This window comes from Syngnathus scovelli, chromosome 18, assembly GCF_024217435.2.
Source record: "Syngnathus scovelli strain Florida chromosome 18, RoL_Ssco_1.2, whole genome shotgun sequence".
NCBI lineage: Eukaryota > Metazoa > Chordata > Actinopteri > Syngnathiformes > Syngnathidae > Syngnathus > Syngnathus scovelli.
In genome coordinates, this window is record NC_090864.1 from 6,375,874 (window position 1) to 6,394,492 (window position 18,619).

An 18,619-nucleotide genomic window follows, 5' to 3' on the forward strand; every position below is an offset into this window, starting at 1 on the left:
ACGGCATTAAATGAAGGTTTTTTGAGACGTCTAGTTGGACATTTGCTAGACATTTACTTTTTATACGAAATTTAAACCTCATTACATAACCTCTATACTAAATATATTTGAATAAATGTAGCAATTAAAACGTATTGTTTATTGCAAACCTAGAACATTCAATTTGTTAAAATTGTGCTTGTTCTTGTTCTAGAATGTGAAACTTTACATCAAGTGTTTGGGGATTTTTTAAAAATAGGTTTCAGTAACACTGTCCTACTTATGTTAGCTGTGGCTATAAAAACATCTCTTGATGTTAAAATTTACCAAAATTATAAAACTTCAATGTAAATAAAAAACAAATTTTATCCAACCATTACAAACATGAATGTGTAAATAATGTTTTTAATGATGTCACATGTTTAAAGAATGTAAAATCTATAGATACAATATTACAAAAATAAAATTAACAGGGTAGCTATTTTTAATAAAGAACACAACGACTTAATTGTATTACAAATATGTACATACTTTTTATGTAGAAAATATCAAATAAACAAAACAACCTACTCAGCAAAACAAACATCACTCTGTTGTGGGCCTTTGGATAGCCCCTTTCGCCAGTGCTGGAGCCTGTTTTCATTTTAAAGTCATGGGTGTCCATAAACGAAAGCTCTTTGAAAATTTTATTGCTCTTTGAAAAGTTAATAATAGCCGTGGAAACTTACACGCTTGCGGCGGTTGTTTCGTGTCCCATGTTATGAAAAACTAAAAAAAAGTCTGCGGTTCTTCTTAAGCATGTTTCTGTGGCTGCTCCAGGCTTTGAGGAAGGCGGCAGCAGCAGTGACGACTCATGTGACAACTTCACGGACCTCAACTTGTCCCATTGCTTCCTGGGCACCAGCCTGTACGTACGCCTGCTGCTATACACACGCGCCAACCCGACGTGCGGCCGCGAGCTGCACCATCAGCGCTTCCCGTCCGAGCCGCTCTTCAACCTCTCCCGGCCCACCGCCTTCGTCATCCACGGCTACCGGCCCACCGGCGCGCCGCCCGTGTGGATCGACCACTTGGTGCGCCTGCTGGCTGAGCGGCGGGACCTCAATGTCATTGTGGTGGATTGGAACCGGGGGGCCGCCAACCTCAACTACCTCACCGCCGTGGCCTACACCAGGGAGGCGGCTCACAACCTGACGGCATTCATCGGAAGCATGCAGGTATGAGGGGGGCCAAAATAAAGGTTCTGGGTTCCGACGACGACAATCAAGTGTAATGGTGTCAAGGGTCACCTTTGTCAAGTCGGTTCTCTCAGAAGGATATTTTGTTCCTCAGGAAGAAGGAGCCTCGCTGGATTCGGTGCACCTCATTGGCGTCAGTCTGGGGGCGCACCTCGCCGGCTTTGTGGGTGCCAACCTGAAGGGAAAGATCGGGCGCATCACAGGTACAGTTATTCTTTGCTAGGTTCTTCAACATCCACAACATCTTGTGCGTGAAACCTATTGCACTCCATTTTGTGCTTCCAGGTTTGGACCCGGCCGGGCCTCTTTTCAACAGCGCCACGCCGGACGAGAGGCTGGACCCTTCCGACGCCATGTTTGTGGACGTCCTGCACACAGATATGGACTGTGAGCATCTGAACATTTTCATGCAATTATTCAAAGGCTACAGCAACAACAATACTTTGCAAAAGAATCTATTCTCCTTTTTTTACTGTTAATTATCATCAGCTAGCCTTCATGCAGTTCACTATTGTGCCACAAGAGGGCAGGTAGCACTAAGGTCTACTGGAAATATGTATTTAAAACCATAACAAAAAAAAACACAAAAACGTACAATGCTAATATCATTTCACATACCACACTATATTATCTAATTTAATATCATTTTGTAATAATATAATGTTAGGAGAAAAAAGGTTCAATGAATGCAACTAAGTAAACGCTGAATGTGATATGACGTAGTCTAATTTCTGGGCATTGCAGCGTTTGGCCTGCGGGGTGCTCACGGTCACGTTGACTTCTACGCCAACGGTGGGGCCGACCAGCCCGGTTGCCCCAAAACCATCTTTGCTGGTAAAGACGTTTTGGTGTTTGTGTTGCTGAGGTCAACATAGTAATCACAAGACCCCCCTCCCCCGGCCAACAGGAAAGTCTTACTTTGTGTGCGACCACCAGCGTTCCATGTTCCTGTACCTGTGCGCCCTCAACGGCACGTGCAGCCTGACGGCGTACCCGTGCACCTCCTACGCCGACTTCCTGGATGGACGCTGCCTGCAGTGTGAAGCCTTCAAGCCCGCTTCCTGCCCGCAGCTCGGTGAGACCCCTACACAAGTTCAAGAAGTTAGATTAAGTTACAAAAAAACAGTGTTTGTTTTTTCATGGCAAAGTAGAATTTTTTCTCCTGCTGGATAACATTTATCCTCTCACGTCCAGGCTATGATGTCATTCAATGGCGGGAAAGTCTTCTGCGACTGGGACAGACCAAAGTGTACTTCAGCACCACCGCCTCGCACCCTTACATGAGTAAGTCTGCCTGCAAGGGAAAAAAAACAAACAAAAGAAAAATGCATCTTCGGACCAGTTATGGAAGGATGCCACAAAATGGATGTTGTGTGTGTGTTTTGACAGAGATGAACTACAGAGTGGACATGGTGACGTGGAACCAGTACCTCCGCTGGGGGGTGGTCTACATCCGCCTGCATAGCGGCAGGAACGTCACAGAGGCCCGTGTGGACCAGTGAGTGGTCTCCTCACATAATACATGCCAATGCATTCTTTCCACCAACAATTTACTTCACTACTCGAGAGTCTTGTGATGTTAATTCAGCCAAACGTGTTTTTTGTGCAGCAAGCTTCTTCGCTTTGAGCAGTTCACGTCCACGCGTCTTCTGGCCCAGTTTGACGAGGACCTGCTGCACGTGCACAAGATATCCCTGCGCATCAGCACGGGTAATGTGATCGGGCCTCGCTACAAGATCAGACTGCTGCGAATACGACTGACGCCGCTAGAGCACCCGCAAAGGTCAGACTCCCCCCCCCTCCTCGGCCCATGGATGTTACACCAATTACCTGTGGCACCACTCATGCATTTCCTGTTCCTGCACAGGCCACTGATGTGCCGCTTTGACGTCATCATGGAGGAAAACACAGAGGTGGCGTTCCGGCCGTCATCGTGCAATTCTCGGCGCTGATTTATCGTGCTCGGCGGGCATGATGACAACCTATGCAGTGGGCGGAGTTACAATCCAGACGGACAAACCGATCACTTATCACGTGGACCAGAATGAACTTTGTAATAATCGTCACGGAGATGGCCAGGAAAGACAAGCAGAAGAAATAGAAGTGAGGTTAACTGTTAGCTTACCTGGAAAGTAAGCCGCAGCGGTCGTTACATGACGCCTTTGGGACACGTTATGCAAACAATCGACACAAGCTGTTGCTGGTTAGTCGTGTGTCATGGGAATGAAAAGGCAGTGTTAATTAAAGTGACAGAAGAGAGAAAAGTGCGATACAAGTTAAAGGTCATTTACGTACCTGTGCCCGGCGAGCTACCGGATCGTCTCACGATGCGATCGCCGATTTGGAGGGGATCTCCAAAAATTGTGAGGCGGGTTTCATGGGGAGATAACATAACTCTCAATGACAGGAGAATGACTCGGCATCATGTTTGGAGCCAGACGATAATCTGGCCCTTGATGGGATTGAGGTCAAATTAGGCCTGCTTATCATCATGTCTGTTTATTTCTTGTGCTCTCCGTGTCTCGTGCTCAAACTTGTTTGATGGTTTTACCGTGTGCCTTTTATCACCTTTTCTGTTTCGTATTTACGTTTAAAAACAACACACAAAAGATGTTGGTGAAGTTTGATTTTTTTTATTTTGCTTCAACATAACATGTCACAACAGATTGAAATAAATCATTTTACTGTTTTTTTTATCACAAACAAATTATTTAGGTTTCATTACCTGACATGTTTCGGCTATCACTTCCGCCTTCATCAGAGGATCATCATTCACTCTGATGAAGGCGGAAGTGATAGCCGAAACATGTCAGGTAATGAAACCTAAATAATTTGTTTGTGATAAAAAAAAAAAACAGTAAAATAATGGACAATTGAAAACAAGATGAACATAGATTGAAATAAAGTTGATCGGCTCACATGTCCCACATAAGGAATCAAAGGTTGGAGAACTTCATCCTTGGACCGATTGCCGTCTTGCGGTCCAACAACTTGTACGTGCTGTACTCACTCGAACACAAATCACGGTGAGAGCAGCGGGCGGCATCACCAGCTGAGACCTGCGGGGGAGCGCACAACACACACACACACACACACCACACACACACACAGGTGCACACGCACACGCACGGCGGGAAGGAAGAAGAAAATTGAGGTTAAGTCAAGAGGCTGCAGCTCTAATGCGGATCACGACAGCGGCGTAGGATTTTTAGCCGCGCGGGCGTGGTCGAGCGGGAAGAACAAACGGGATTGGACGAGCTGGACGCTGCGGTCGGCAGGTCTTAGGTCAAAGCGAGCGATGCGGTTGTTACACAAGCCGTCTAAAAAAGACGCGCTGAGCTGCAGGAGGGAACATCTCAAACCTACTATTATGCAATTTGGCCACGACTGAAAGACGCCTTGACGAGGGTGGTGACCTTTTTTTTTTTTTTTCCCTCCTCGCACTCTACATACACAAAAAAACTTACCCTTACCATTGTTGTGGCAGTTCTGCATCCTGACGTGCTGTTGGTTTTTTACCCTGGACATCGGGCCGGCGTTGGTCCTGTACGGGCCTCCTCGTCTGGGGCCCTGCACGAACACACACCGGCTTAAATGCGGTCCCCGCCGGCTGGATCACGCGCACTTGCGAACTCACCGTGTTGCCGTCCCTCCTGTAGTCCCGCTCGTCTTCAAGCATCACATTGGGGGCGCCACAGCGGACTTTGACGGGGGAGGGCGGGCCACTTCCTGGGATGGTGATGGTGACGCCCTCCAGACGCTTCTGACGCCGCCTCTCAAGGTCGTGTCTCAGGTCGCCAGGACCGTGAGGCGTCTGGAAACAACACAAAATGGCGACGGAGCGTCAAGGCCAAGCTTGCTGGCGTCCTGACGGAAAGTTGACTTCACCTGCGCGCCGCTCAAAGCGGGAAAGAGCGGCTGGATGTTGCCGTGCGACGGAGCCGTGTTCATGCTGAGGATGACAAAGACGAAGATCACGAGGCGGCGCATTGACACACGTATGTGACGTGACCTGTAATACTTTGATCGGACAGATTGCGGCATCACGGAGACGTACTGCTTGGATGAGAACCTCTGGTTCAGCGTCAACCCTGTCGCCGTCTCGTCTCGGGAGTATTGTGGTGCAGAGAACCGTTTGTTCAACGTGATGCCGTTGCCTTTGAAGTATAACTCTGCGACACGCACGCAAACTGTCAAGACGTGGCCAGTGACTTCTAGGACGCTGCCGGGTGATTCTGACCTTTGACATTGTGCACCAGCGTGATGATTTCCTGCGCAAAGGCTCCCCCGCGCGCGCCGTCGCTCTCTGGCACGGCCCCCGGTGCCTCCGGGAGGAAATCCGGACGCCGGCGACCCACATTAACCAGGTCAATCGAGAGCTGGCGCTCTGCAGAGTAACACGGCGAGCTGCCGGAAGATGAAGAAGACAGTGATTCATCATTTCGGTCTTTGCTCCATGGATCCTAAAACTTTGTTTTTGCACTTAGGATTTTGGCCAGATGCCACAAGATGGCGGCAAAACACCCACTCCTGAGATTGCCACACAGCATCGCCATGTTCTTTCTCAAACCTAATCACCTGTAGATCGTTAATTTCAAAAGAGAATACTGTAACAGGAGCCAGCAGGCAGTTCTGAGGTTGAAGGTTTGGATCTGGTCTCTGACTTCCCCGTGCGGAATGTGCAAGCTGTCGCATTGCTTACGTGGGTTTTCTTCAGCTTCCTCCAACATTCCAAAGGTTAGTGTGAGTGACAACTTGGCTTTGTGTGCCAACGAGGTCTGAGGTGTACGCCGCCTTTCAATCACGTCGGCAGGGAGAAGCTTCAGCTCACCTGTCGCCCAGGAATGGGGCAGATATGCTAGCAGAGAGTGAAGAGAAGTTCAAGTGTTGCACAATCGCATCTTTGGGGGAGGGGAGGGGCACTTGTGGATTTGGACTATTTGCTTCTGGGCATGATCTCTAGAAGCTGGGTGGTCTGCATTTTCAAAGTCCACCACTGAAAGATCCAAAGTTCAAATGTGGTCACACCGAAGAAGAAACGTGACTTACCTGCGCATGTTCCTGACCTGTCTTTTAATTTGGGCCTGCTACGCTACGCACAACTGAGCTCAGGTGACGCTGGTGAGACAGACGCCATGCCACGCAATGATGGCGTCCCGCGCAACATGGCGTGTCCACAGGAAGTGGCGATACAGGCCGGCTCGCAGTTTTCGCAAGGCGGCGGACAACGCAGCCTGAGCTGAAAACACGTCTTCAAGTGAGTGGTGTCACGTCCTCCAGACGTTTGAGACTTCATACAGACCTCACATCACAGCTTGGCCACTCTATGCGGTGATGTCACTTCCTCCCATTTGCTCTCCCTCCTTCTGAGGGTTTCACTGACTGACAAACCAAGCATACAGATTATCTTCATTATTCCCTGAGGTGGTTTTGTATGGGGTGTGATGTCACTTCCTTCTCTTGTCCCGCCTTTGCAGGTTAGCTTCATCTGACTGACTTGTTACTTGCAGCTTTTGTCTTCCTGAAGCTTGTCACCTGATCTGAAATGCCATCCATCTTCGGGTTTTATGGTAACGTCGGTTCTCCCCGTTGTCCCGAAGAGCATTTGATGGACGGTATGAGCTCACATCACATCTTCACTCATTAAGTAACAATCTACTGTTCGACGGCAGGACCAGGGCGTCTTCCTTTTGTCCTTCCTCCCGATGGTTACGTCTGACAATGTCAGACACTCTCAAATTTGACAACTCTTTCTGAGGTTCACGTCTGCCGTTGAAAGAGGACAGCTCGTCACGCTGAAGGACAGATACACGTGATCATCGCGGCAGCTCCTTTGTATCAAGATGGTCTTCTCAGCATCCCCTCCGATGTTGTTCACATACAAGAATGTCCATCCATTGCTGTGTAAATGCAGCTGAAGATTAATTTGCTCATTAGCATCCACGTGAAATGGTTTGGATGGAGGTCCACGATTGTTTTAGTGCTCCTTTCAGCAAAGGCCGATGTTCCTCGGCGTCAACGCCTTGTGTGAACCACTCTCCTTTGGCTCCTTGATGTGAACATCGTGTACACCTGCATCCATGTTGAGAACATCAGCTTTATTTTACTTTTTCATCTAGAAGGACTTCCACGAGCAATTGTTGCTGGACCTAAGAAATCCTGAAAATGGTCGTTAGCATCGTGCGAAGGTGAAGAAGAAGACTGTCGCTCTCAATATTCATCCGTTTAGATGTTAGCAACATCCATGTTTGGATGAAAGGACGCCCAAGTGCTTCTTGAAATGAGGACAACTTGAAGAATGGTCCTTTGTCTCCGTGTCGTGTTAAGATGGCTGAACATCGGCGCCCATGTGAGCATTCCTTCAAATAATCAAGAAAGGCTTGCCTCTGCTCTTCAAGGCCGCTCCTCCGTCATTGGCCACATGTCGCCGTCATATGATCGTGTTTCTCAACTTCCTCTTTGAAGACATCCAATTCTTGCTATTTGTATGCAAAAGGCTTTCTGGTCTCTGCCGTTTTCAAAAGATGCTTTCAAGAAGTCATCCTGATTATTCAACTCCATTCCGAGAAGGAAGGTTCCACGTTTTAGCAAATTAGCGAGCCAACATCTGAATAGGAGGTCCACCAACTAAGGTGTGGGAATGTACCTTCCTCCAGGAAGTTGGTTAACTTCTTCTCTTCCCCGTCATATTCACCTTGCACTTGATTCCTGGTGTCCTGTAAATACTTCCTTCTCAAATGATCTTCCAGAGGCTTCCTGGATCAGCGTGTCGTCATTTCGTGACTGTTCCGAGGCAAACGCGTTTGCTGATGCAGCAGAGAAGTGCAGTGGTGGCTCACATCCATCGCAATCCATCTGGTCTAAAAAACTTTTGTTGGCAACTTGAAGCAAAAGCATTCCACGAAATTCCAACTCTTCCTGTGACGTCATGAAGAAGCTTGAGTGAAGATGTGATGACATCAGAGCATGGGATGAGGTGCTCGTTACGTTCCAATTCCAAAAACATCAAAACAGGCCACGTGAGGTTTGCGTTCCAATTGCATTTGTTTTGTTTGCTCCCGAAGGATACCAAAGACCTATTGAGATGTTTCGGATCCAATTTCATTCAATCTTCTATCACATGACGCTCATTCTTGCTGTCCAAGTCGCTCATCTACTTGCCAGTAAAAACTTGCCCTCGGCGCTATTCTATCCTCTCGGTAAAACAAGGTGTCAACTTTGACCTTGATGGACGAATACTATACCTGGTGTGCAGGATGGGCCGGCTCATGTCCACTTTGATGGTGAGAGTTTCCTCCGTTACCACAGTCACGTTTTTGGACTCTGATTCTTCCCACAGATGTGGTCTGGGCTGGTTCACGTCTGGGCCGCTCCTGTGCAAGCCTCGCTCCAGACTAGCAGGCTGGACCTGCTTCGGGCGTCTGTCGTCTTGCGTCCAGCTGGGTCCTTCCTCTTCTGCATTGGGGTAACTCGTTTCCCTTTGGGATCTGTATCCCGCTCTGGGCTCCTCACGAGGACTGTTTTGGTAGCTCCGAGAGGACTGCAGAAAGTTTGTCCGGTTCCCCATGTGACTGACCCTACCTCTGGCGAGGTGAGGACCGCCTCTCCCTCTATGGTTTGTGGGAGTGCCTTGTCTGTCATATCTCGCAAAGTTTGCCCGTTCTTGCGGCGGGAGGCTCCTCTTGCGTTCCGAGCCATCCCCCCATTTATCAGGAAAGTGGTGTTTTCTGGAATCTTCTCGGCCGTCCGGCCCACTATTTGAATTCCGGAATTGTTCTTGTGAGGAGCTCGCTGCATCGGCATGTTGCTGTCTCAAGTGAAAATCACGCTGTCCACCGTTATCTAAGGGTTCCCGGGTGCCTTGGAATCCGTGTTCAGTGAAGTGAGGAGTTCCCGAGTCGGGAGTCTCCCTGTGGAAGGCTCTGTCAACCGTGGCGGCCGAATAGCACCGATCCCCAAAATCCTTGTTGTCCCGTCTGAACCTGTGACAGCGAGAGGACACGTCATCATCAGCAAGAATAAGCAAGCAGAAGGAAAGACAAAAATATCCAAAAGTCTTTGTCGCTCACGAGGAATTGGATTTTGTTGTGACTTTACCCGCTGTGATGTTGGCCGTCCATTTCTCTTCTCGGCCGCTTTAAGGGGGGCTGAACATCTTCTCTTTGCCGGCTTCTATTCAGACCTTCAACATTCCCTTCTCTTCGGCTTCCTCTTTGCTCCTCGGATCTAACCCTGGGGCTGGTGTCTCGCAACTGCCCCTGGCCGCGCCACTCGTCCCGCCTCCAAGGTGGGGCTTCCTGCGAGTGTTCCGAGTGACTGCGAGGCAGCAGCAGCAACGGTTCCCTAAGGAACCTCGGCGGCGAACACTGTGACCTTGCTCTGCTGTTAACATTCTGAAAGTCTTCTCTGAAGCCTCTTCTTTGTCTGTCTGCATTGAATCCGCCATCCTGCTGGCGGGAGCTTCGTGGGACATGGTGGTCTTTGAAATCACGTCGAGGTGACGGTTTCCGTGGAAAATTGCCCTCCTGATTTCGCTGACGCCAAAAGTGATCCTGCGGAGAAGGAGAGGATCTCCTGTGGGCTTCTGGGAACATGTCCTCACCAAACCTGCGCTCTTCATTTCTGGCAATGGGCTTCCAGTCCAATGGTCTTCCATAGTGTCCCGCTGAAGCTCTGTTTGGTCCGTGTTCGTCCCATGGGACCCGCCTAGACAGCACAGCAGTCACAATAAGTACAATGAATGTTTTTGATCAACAGGACTTGTCGGCTATCATTGCATGCACCTGCTTTGTTGTGACGGCGACATCTGTCGGGACATTCCGGCGGCCTTTAAAGAGCAACAAAAAGTTATAACAAAGTCAACAAAGGAGGTTTTGCGCATTTTTCATTTCCGACAGAAATGTCACAGCTTGACTGAAGGTGTTAGTGAAATCTTCAAATTGTTACAAGTGTTAAAAGTTAAGAAAACAGCATCTGTCATTTGGAATAACTGTTTCACTAATGTTGCACGCGGTGAATAGTGTGCGCTGCTTGGAGCGAGGCTATCTCCAGTTAGCATCCAAGCTAATGATAACGCTCCCCCTAAAATTTCCACACTATCTAAAATGACACAAGACCTGTCCCATGGAAGATATTCTGATATTTTCCAACCCCCAGGAATTAAATGCTAAGCTGTGGCAGCAACACATAAATGAACAAGTAAGCTAATGCTAACTAGCATTTGACGTACCTACCTGCGACTCCCGAGACGTCCTGCGTTTGATGCCAAAGCGGCAACCCCAGCGCGTTTTAAGATAACGATTTGTACACACGAATGACAATACAACACTCGATTATTTGAGTTGACAGCCCTATTTATTGACACAAGTAAACGCCAAAGTTGCTTTAAAGCTGCTATCCTACCCGAATTTACGGAAAATGGCCGAACTCACGGACGTATTTATCATGCGTTTCCGCTTTTTCTCTTGTTTACAAGTAGTTGTCAAACGTCGCGTAAGCGCACTAGCGCCACCAACTGGTATGGAGTGTCAGCCAACATTGTCAGCCTCAAGTGTAAATGCTTTTAAATCCAGGTTAAAAACTATGCCAAAGCATAGAGTTCTGTCAAAGCATTATTTTTTTTCTTGCACTACACATTCTTTCCATTCATTTTGTTTTTTAACTTTGATTTTAAACATGTTTTACTCTTTTTTTAATGTTAAACTGTCTATTGAAATAATGATCTTTGTTTCCATGTCCTCACAATTTATGTAAAGTGTGTTTGTTTTGTGAGTTTGTTTTGTTGAATTATTCTGTTGTATGATTGCCAACAGAAAGACACACTTGATAGCTTGATGAAGTTTATTGATGCTATTTTGCAGTAATCCATGCATCGCGTGTACAATTCTATATTCGACCAGGCTGCGGCGTACGTGTAGTAGAGGACACACTTTATGTTGGCCTCGCAGCCACAATGAGCGCAAAGCTAAAGAATGTAGAACCATGTTTGCCCGCTCCTCACTCACTCCTACGTGGCTACTTTGACGGGTGCTCGAGGTTGAAGGCCTCAGAGGTGACCAGTGTCCACGAATGAGGTATATTTGGGGGGGGTGGGGGTTAGCGCGAAGTCGAGTAATAATAGTGCATACTACACAGTGCAGCGAGTGTGGTTAATCAGTGGCTTACAACTACACACGCACACTACTCGCAAAAAAAAAAATGGTTTCAAACTTTTTTGCAGCTAGTGTGCCTCTCAAAAGTGACATTTTGAGTGACTCTGGTCCGCAAAGCTACAGGCTCCAACTCAACAGTATGGAGAAAGCAAGCAACGAGTGCGTCCGCTAATATCTCCACTGGCTACGTTTTCTCTCCTGTCTACGCTATTTACACAAATGCGCCAGCTGGAAGGCGATTCAAGTGGGCGCCAGTAAAGATGGCGTTGTTCTTTTCAAAAATCAAACATCACAGAGATAACAAGAAATTAAATACGTTAGTATACAACTTGTCTCTGGATTTAGGACTGTCTTACTGCCTTTCCCACCCCATCCCATCCCCAAAATTCTGACTTGCCTTCACCTTGTTTTCTGCCACCCGGCACTGCTGGCATCATCCCGGTGCCCGTCGTTAAGAAACGTTACAAATTGTCAAATTGCGATGTGTCATCATTCAATCGCTAAATCAACCAGTTAAGTTTGGAGTTGGTGAAAAAGCTTTGTGGAGTTGATGCGTGGTCACGTTGGGATGTTTTGGCGTGGCCGTCAGGTTGCACAAGGATGAGCTGTGGCTGTTCCTGCAGGAAAAATGATGATCGCTGCTGCAGCTGCAGTCGGTTGAAGAACCGAGGATGCAAATCTCCTAAAATAAAAGATGTTCCACGGCGTCTGTAAAACTGAAAATAAAGTCCCTACGTTGTGTGAACACTGAACACTCACAAATCTTAAAAAAAACCTTTCAGCCGTCGTACCTAGTCCTTGTGCAGCCGCTCACGCATCCACCCGGCCGGGGCCGACGCCGTGGATGAGCGGCGAGGATTCTGCGGCGGTGTTGCCGTACGCTTGGATCAGGAGGTTCTCGTTAAGGTCGCCCATGCCGCTGCCAGCCCGCAGCTTGGCAAAGGGGGCCGCCTGCGGTTCCACGTCCATCGTGTTCCCCAGGGGGCAGCGGTCCGGCCCATCCGCCACCGGTGAGAACTCCTGAGCGCTGGCCGGCTCGTCCCGGGACACTGGACTGACGGACGGACAAGTGCAATACATTAGTGCTCATTATTTGTCATGCTAACGGCGAGCTGTCCCTCACCTGACGTCCATGGACTGGACGCCGTCCGACAGCTCGTCCACGCAGCTCTTGCTCTCCAGCGGTCCCAGCAGAATGACGGGTGCCTCGGCAGGAGTCGGGGCGTTCTCCTCCAGGACGAGCGGCGCTATCTCGGAGCTCGCGTCGTACACTGTCAACACATCAGTTGGAGTTCATCTTCTATTTCGAAGGCCATGCAAAAGATTCTTATGCGAGTAGAGTATGTCAGTGCCACCTGACTTTGGTCAAGCCCCCCTTAAAGATTCACCGCAGAGGTACCTGCAGCATCAGGCGGAGCTTCCACGTCACTCTTGCGTGTTCTTTTCATGATTTCTTCAATTCTCTACAACAGAGTAGACAAGGGAAGTGACAAGAAGAAGAAGAAGAAGCTTGATGCACGTGAAACGAGTCCTCTCCCTCACCTTCTTCCTCAGCTGCCTCTCCCGCTCCTCCTGGATTTGAAGCTGCTCGCGCTCCCTCCTCTTCCTCTCAGCTTCTCTATGGGCTCGTTGGTAGGCCTCCTCCCTCTAATGAGCACGTTTAAAAAAAAAAAAAAAAAGCTCAAGCACAAAATTCGAGGTCCGGCGAAACAATCACAAAGCGAGCGAAAACAAAAGCGGACCTCTTGGTCCAACTCCTCCTGCATGTCCTTCCATCGCTGCTCCTTCTGCCGACGTTCCTCCTCCTCCCTGCTCTTCCTCTCCTCCTCGCGCCGGGCTCGCGCCACCTCCGCCTGCTGCGCCTCTCTCTCCTGCAGCTCCCGGGCCTCTTGCTGCCTCCTGCGCTCCTCCTCGGCTCGCAGCCTGTGGGGACAAGCCAGCCATTTCCAAATATGAAATGAACGTGTAAAATGTCAAACAGGATGGGGACTGACAGCTCGTCCTCCTGCCGCTGCCGCTCCTCCTGCTCCTTTTGCATGCGAGCCAGGCGGCGGCGTTCGGCCAGAAGCCGCGACGCCTCCTCGGCATCCATGGTGCCACCAACGCTGCGGCCCGTGGGCGTTCCTGGGGACTCTGAAAGTGACAATTGACCGCCACGTCACATATTTTGTACTTTTTGCAGTCGTTTTTCCGCTCTTCACCTGCACACAATTCCCTGCTGGTAGATTTTGACATCTTCTTGTCAGAGTTTTCAGCACATTTGGCCGACTTCCTGTCTAGGGTGCCGTGGTGAGCCCGGTCATCACCGACGGGAGTGGTGGCCCTCTGCCGGAGAGGGGAGGGGGGGTACTGGCCCGGCGAGCAGGGCGACTGAGCCCGACTTCTGCTCGCTCGCATCCTGGAACCACAACGGCGGCTGTGTTGATCATCGAATAATGGTTCAGCGCTATTGTTTCAAAATGTGTTTACCTTTTTGGCGTAGCAGAACCTTTACTGTTGGCTCTGAAGGATGAACTCCGAACAGGTGCAGCAGGAACTTCTCCCTGCACGTGATATTTACAAATGATGCGAGTGCTGCATCATCCGGCAAGACTAAATTTCGACTGTGTCTGTGCTGACCGTGGGCGTTTTGGCTCGAGACGTCCCCTCAGGCAATGCGGCGATGCTCCTGCGGTTGGAAGAACTTCTTTGAGGTCTGTGCTTGTTGGAAGAAGCTGCTCGGTGACACACAACATCACATCATTTGAGAATCACATCGACGAGAAGAAGAGTTGGATGAGTCAGTAATGAGTTGCAAGTTTGTGGGTCACCTGTCTCCAACGAGTGGAGGGCAGCGGACGAGTTGGACAGCTGCTTGCTCATTGGTTGGTCTGACGGTGTGGGTGGAGCCAGGAGTTCACAAGCTGACAAACAAAAGACGAGAACGTCACAGGCGGCAAGTCAGCCATAAGTAAGTCAGCGAGCTCGACCGAGAGCTCAGAGAGAGCCGACACCCAAAATGACAGATGAGCCATGTTGACGTCACCAGTTTGCCATGGTGATGAAGAATTTCCTTCATCATGAATTGGATTATGACGTCGCAGGAGGACCGGGACACATCATCGACAATCACGTGACATTTCAGGACGAAGTCAATCATTCGCAGACTGAGTTGAAACGAGGCGAAGCAATGTGCACAAATATGAAACGTTGAGCTATTGCAAAGGGCTCCCTCAAGTGGTATGCAAAAGAATTTCTGAAATCACTGTTCTAACAGCAACCTGGATACTGATGCTATTTGATTCCTCCATCTTGGTGCTATCGCGTTACGGTTAAATGTCAATACTGAACGTGTGTGTTCGTGTGTGTGTGTGTCAGTAAACAGCAGCAGGACAGGAAAAGACAGAGCCCTTTGTTGGTCCAAGGGTGGGGGAAGGGGGAACCTCATGACAACATCCAAACATACATAGGGCAGGTAGGTGATGTCATAGGTGTACCACATATGTGAACACAAACACACACAAAAGAGCAGAAGAGCTACAACAACATGCAAAGTTGGCGAGCAGCAAGCTGGCAGTGACGGGCGGGGTCACACACGGTCACGTGATTTGTACCGTTACGGGCTTGGCAGGTGCCGGAAGCAGCGGGGAGCACATCGGAGCCGATGGCGTGGCCGGGAGGGCTCTTAGTGTTACCTGGCCCACAGGTTGGAAGCAAAAGCGTTACGCTCGCACACTCGCATGACAGGGTAGCAAACGTTCATTCGATGATGTGTTCAGTCCAAACAGGAAGGATGAGATCTGGAAGGCAAACGTGCCAAGCACGACACCATCGTGTGACTTCACGCATGAATCAAAAGAAGCTAGAAATGCGCAAGCCATTTTCAAAATGGCAGCCGGCCACAGAAGCGACATATAAGAAATCGAACGAAGACGACTTGAGGACAACCATAAGGTCGTCACATAAGGCGTGATGTCCCAGGAAAAGACGGCGTGCGCGCGCAGGTCTCCGTCCTGTAATGGCGGCCGAGCTTGTGTCGCAGTGAGCCGAGCCGCTGGGCGGGTCGGCGTCAGGACGGCCCGGGAATCAATTATTGACCGCGGTGTTGCCAAAGAATCACGTGAGGGGCCAGCCTAGGACGCGTCCGAATGGGCCCCCTCGTTTGTTTTGGGGAAAGTAACACCAGATGAGAAGGACGAGATTTACATGGCGCCGGTGCGCTCAACGTTACACGCAACCTTTTCTATACGCACGCACACACCTGTGGCACAATTCCGAGGCTAAAAGATGACTAGAGGAGCAGAGAAGGAGAAGGAGGAGGAGGAGGAGGAGCGGGGACACAAAGCATCGCCTGCAGCGCAGCCTCCACACCCTTTCCTCCTCCTTTGTCTCCTCGGTGACCTCCGGCTCCCGTGGGTGACACTCACCCTCCACACCATCCGGCGGCCCCCCCCACGTCCATCGCTTGGGCCTGTTGTCCAGCTGGTCGTGGGCGTCGCCTCCTCCCCTGCGCTCGGCGCCGCACCCGGCTCTCCGTCGCACCAGAGCCTCCAGCCTCTCCTGCTCGTTGCGTTCCGACACGGGGAAGAAGAGACACTCCCTTACTGAGCCATCGCTACGGCGACGCATGCCTGGCGATGCGCAGGGTGACAGCTGCGCCATGGTAACCGCATCCGAGCAGTGGCCTCGCCCCTTCGCTGTGTTCCCACTGCTTTGCTTTAGCGTGATGCTCGCCGCTTTGACACCAGAGTAGCGAGAGAGAGAGAGCATGGCGGCACACCTCGCTCACTTGCTCTCTCTATTTCTCTCCCCTCCCCCCTGCCTCCCTCTCCCCCTCCCTTTCCCACCGCCTTACCTTCCTCACTCGTGTCACATCCACACATGTAACGTTCACATGTAACATCCCCATATGAGGACAAAGTAACGTCCTAGCATGATGTAATGTCCCCTCGTGAAGATTAGAAACAGGGAAGTATCGATACTGGCCTTATTTTCAGGTATTGGGTACTTGAGGAGACTGCTGATACCAGCAATGATACTTGAGGCAATAAAAAATCTGACATCATCAAAATTCTCCTCAGCAGGAGTTAGCGCTATACTGCACCAGTGTAACACATTGGCAAAGCCTCATCTGCTTCAGAAAGAAGGAAAGGTCTCACAATCAGCAATTTTTTACCTCATTGTGTTAAATGAGATCTTATAGATGAAATGGACTAGTCCAAGAGTACTGGATTCACTCCGAAAAAAATTGCGCCACTCACTCATAAACATAAAACAGGCATCACGTTCCCGTAAACACCTCGCGATATGATGATGATGAGGTCATCGGGTGTCATTGACGAGTGGGGGAGCGGAAGGGAGGGTCCTGGCGAGGATGCAAGCTCGCCAACAGAGGCGCTGAATCAATGGAGATGCTCCCTGAAGACCAGGCAGCCTCAGGGCTCGTTAACCCATCGCACAACACCAGCTGTTGTGTGCGCAAAACACACTTGACGCTATTTAAATCATACTCCTCCCCTCTCATCACGCCATGTGATTTTCGACTTTGACTCTTCAGTTAATGATGTCCAAGAAGAAAATTTAAAGTGACCTCTGACCTTCTCAGCCTTCTGCTGTCGCTGTCGTTTATCCTCGGCCGCCAGGCGGCGCTGTTGTTCCTTTCGCCTCTGGGCCGCCATCTTGTGCTCTCGCTGCTGGCCGCTGCGCTCCAGCTGCTGCTGAGCACGACGATCTTTATCTCGCAGTGCCTCCGACAACTCTGCGCACACGCAAACGAGCTGCACTTTTCCACATATTGCAATGTATCCTTACATAATATTTGCAATCCAGTGAAGACAGTATTGCTGTACATGATAAGACGTCACTTGCATGCAGCCATTTTCTGGCGTCCACATTGGACCAATTGGCAATCAATAGCAAAGCACATACAAACAAAAAATTTCAGTTGCTTTATGCAAGGTCAGGTGACATGCGGACAAACAATGGCCTAGACAGCAAATGGTCAAAAGCTGACCTGTGGGGCTCCTCTGACTGGAGGGTGACCGACAAGGAGATGCCTTCCTATTGGTCGGTGGGGTCGCAGGAGGCGGGTCCAGAGCTGTAATTTATTTTTTCACAACATGATTCATTGTACTGGAAGGGGAGGCAACGATGTAAATATGGAACATAAGCCGAGGGACGAGAACGTGACGGAGTTCACGTGTGAACCTGCCAGCATGCACATACGCGTCCATCAACATCCGATTAATGTCAATCAAGACATTTTTTCCAACCACTTTCTGCGTAAGACAACTTTCGGCATACTAGCGCTAGTAGCATGTAGTTGTCCTTGCTAGTGAGGCCAAAGAGAGTACTGGAGATGGACAGCATGAATATGGAATAAATTCTTGAGAGCATTTCTAACAAACCACTGATGCCCAACAAATTGGTCAATGTCTTATTAGTGACGCCAAAGAGTGAGTACTCCTACACAGTCCTCGAGCTGTACATGGAAGAGATGCACCAAAGGCTTTCCCTATTTCCTTCTTGTGCATTTCAATGACCTGAAATGAAGAAAAATAAGTCACCTGTCAGAGCAATCGGACGAGTCGGAACCACTTGAGTCATGATGAGGATGAGCCAAACCAGATTCTAGTCCAAGAACACTTTGGAAGCACTCGGATGAATCAGCCTGGAAGAGTGAGGATGAGCGAGGGATGCTATGAAGAGGAAAGAGGAGAGAAAGGATGATGAGGAAGGGAGGGAGGACTTCCGGTCTGTTTCCCTTCACTCATCACCAGCAGGTTCAAATTTAGCTTAGCATTCAATGCTAACGACACAATATTGTGTGTTGTTTTTTTTTTTTTAAACGTTTGAGTATCTACTGAATAGAGACTCAAACGTTTAAAAAAAAACGAGTGGCACACTTGTCACAGTTTCACTTCGTCACAATGTGGTCTATTATTAGCTTAAGGTTAGTGCGTCACCATTACCTAATTTGCATATTCATTAGAACGTCACTCGTTAAGCCATCAATACGAGAAGAAACACCTAGCAACTAAATAACGTCAAAGTTTGATAATAATCATGAGGACAACAACAATGTCAAACGGATATATTTTGAATTCGACACGTTTTTCCTCACGTGTTCTCATTTAGCACACGTGCCAGGCAGCAGGCAAACCCCTGGCGGCGGCATGACGTCACGACTGGCGTTGGCGGAGGAGGGGTACGCAATGACGTCACCCAAACGTGACTTGACCTCCAAGCAGCTTGTTCGCACGATGTCATATG

The 18,619-nt window shown here is 49.4% G+C and overlaps 3 protein-coding genes across 10 annotated transcripts in view; 1 reads left to right on the forward strand and 2 right to left on the reverse strand.

Annotated features, from left to right (window-relative positions):
• lipib (lipase, member Ib) overlaps positions 1–3,830 on the forward strand; it is a 3,975-nt gene extending 145 nt beyond the window's left edge. Inside the window, exons 2-10 of the mRNA XM_049749586.2 lie at positions 799–1,196; positions 1,312–1,420; positions 1,503–1,604; positions 1,962–2,051; positions 2,125–2,292; positions 2,412–2,501; positions 2,607–2,715; positions 2,827–3,000; positions 3,085–3,830. Coding sequence (XP_049605543.1) covers positions 799–1,196; positions 1,312–1,420; positions 1,503–1,604; positions 1,962–2,051; positions 2,125–2,292; positions 2,412–2,501; positions 2,607–2,715; positions 2,827–3,000; positions 3,085–3,169 — 1,325 coding nt within the window. The 3' untranslated portion in view covers positions 3,170–3,830. The remainder of the gene's footprint in view (positions 1–798; positions 1,197–1,311; positions 1,421–1,502; positions 1,605–1,961; positions 2,052–2,124; positions 2,293–2,411; positions 2,502–2,606; positions 2,716–2,826; positions 3,001–3,084) is intronic.
• A 4-nt stretch (positions 3,831–3,834) lies between these two features.
• Positions 3,835–10,682, reverse strand: zgc:112982 (uncharacterized protein LOC503771 homolog). Of its 4 annotated transcripts, none has more exons than XM_049749574.2 (10): positions 10,451–10,682; positions 10,001–10,044; positions 9,315–9,923; positions 8,462–9,199; positions 5,458–5,624; positions 5,239–5,389; positions 5,106–5,169; positions 4,855–5,031; positions 4,691–4,787; positions 3,835–4,276 (listed from the first exon to the last, which is right to left on the reverse strand). In XM_049749574.2, exons 2-10 carry the CDS (start codon positions 10,033–10,035, stop codon positions 4,263–4,265), a joined length of 2,052 nt encoding a protein of 683 aa, XP_049605531.1. In that variant the 5' UTR covers positions 10,036–10,044; positions 10,451–10,682; the 3' UTR covers positions 3,835–4,262. The 4 variants fall into 4 exon arrangements, with proteins under 4 accessions (XP_049605531.1, XP_049605529.1, XP_049605530.1 ...); XM_049749572.2 differs by having other exon boundaries at positions 4,685–4,787; XM_049749573.2 differs by having other exon boundaries at positions 4,685–4,787; positions 10,447–10,682.
• Positions 10,683–11,043: 361 nt separating this feature from the next.
• On the reverse strand, positions 11,044–18,114 carry map7d2b (MAP7 domain containing 2b). Of its 5 annotated transcripts, none has more exons than XM_049749580.2 (16): positions 17,914–18,114; positions 17,361–17,444; positions 16,945–17,105; positions 15,775–15,907; positions 14,962–15,042; positions 14,179–14,271; positions 13,988–14,082; positions 13,838–13,911; positions 13,570–13,766; positions 13,363–13,501; positions 13,111–13,291; positions 12,911–13,015; positions 12,768–12,831; positions 12,492–12,639; positions 12,160–12,422; positions 11,044–12,084 (listed from the first exon to the last, which is right to left on the reverse strand). In XM_049749580.2, the coding sequence occupies exons 1-15, from the start codon at positions 17,951–17,953 to the stop codon at positions 12,179–12,181; spliced, it is 1,839 nt and encodes a 612-aa protein (XP_049605537.1). In that variant the 5' UTR covers positions 17,954–18,114; the 3' UTR covers positions 11,044–12,084; positions 12,160–12,178. The 5 variants fall into 5 exon arrangements, with proteins under 5 accessions (XP_049605537.1, XP_049605536.1, XP_049605535.1 ...); XM_049749579.1 differs by lacking the exon at positions 17,914–18,114 and adding an exon at positions 17,817–17,889 and having other exon boundaries at positions 11,044–12,050; XM_049749578.1 differs by lacking the exon at positions 17,914–18,114 and adding an exon at positions 17,817–17,889.
• Between the last annotated feature and the right edge of the window lie 505 nt (positions 18,115–18,619).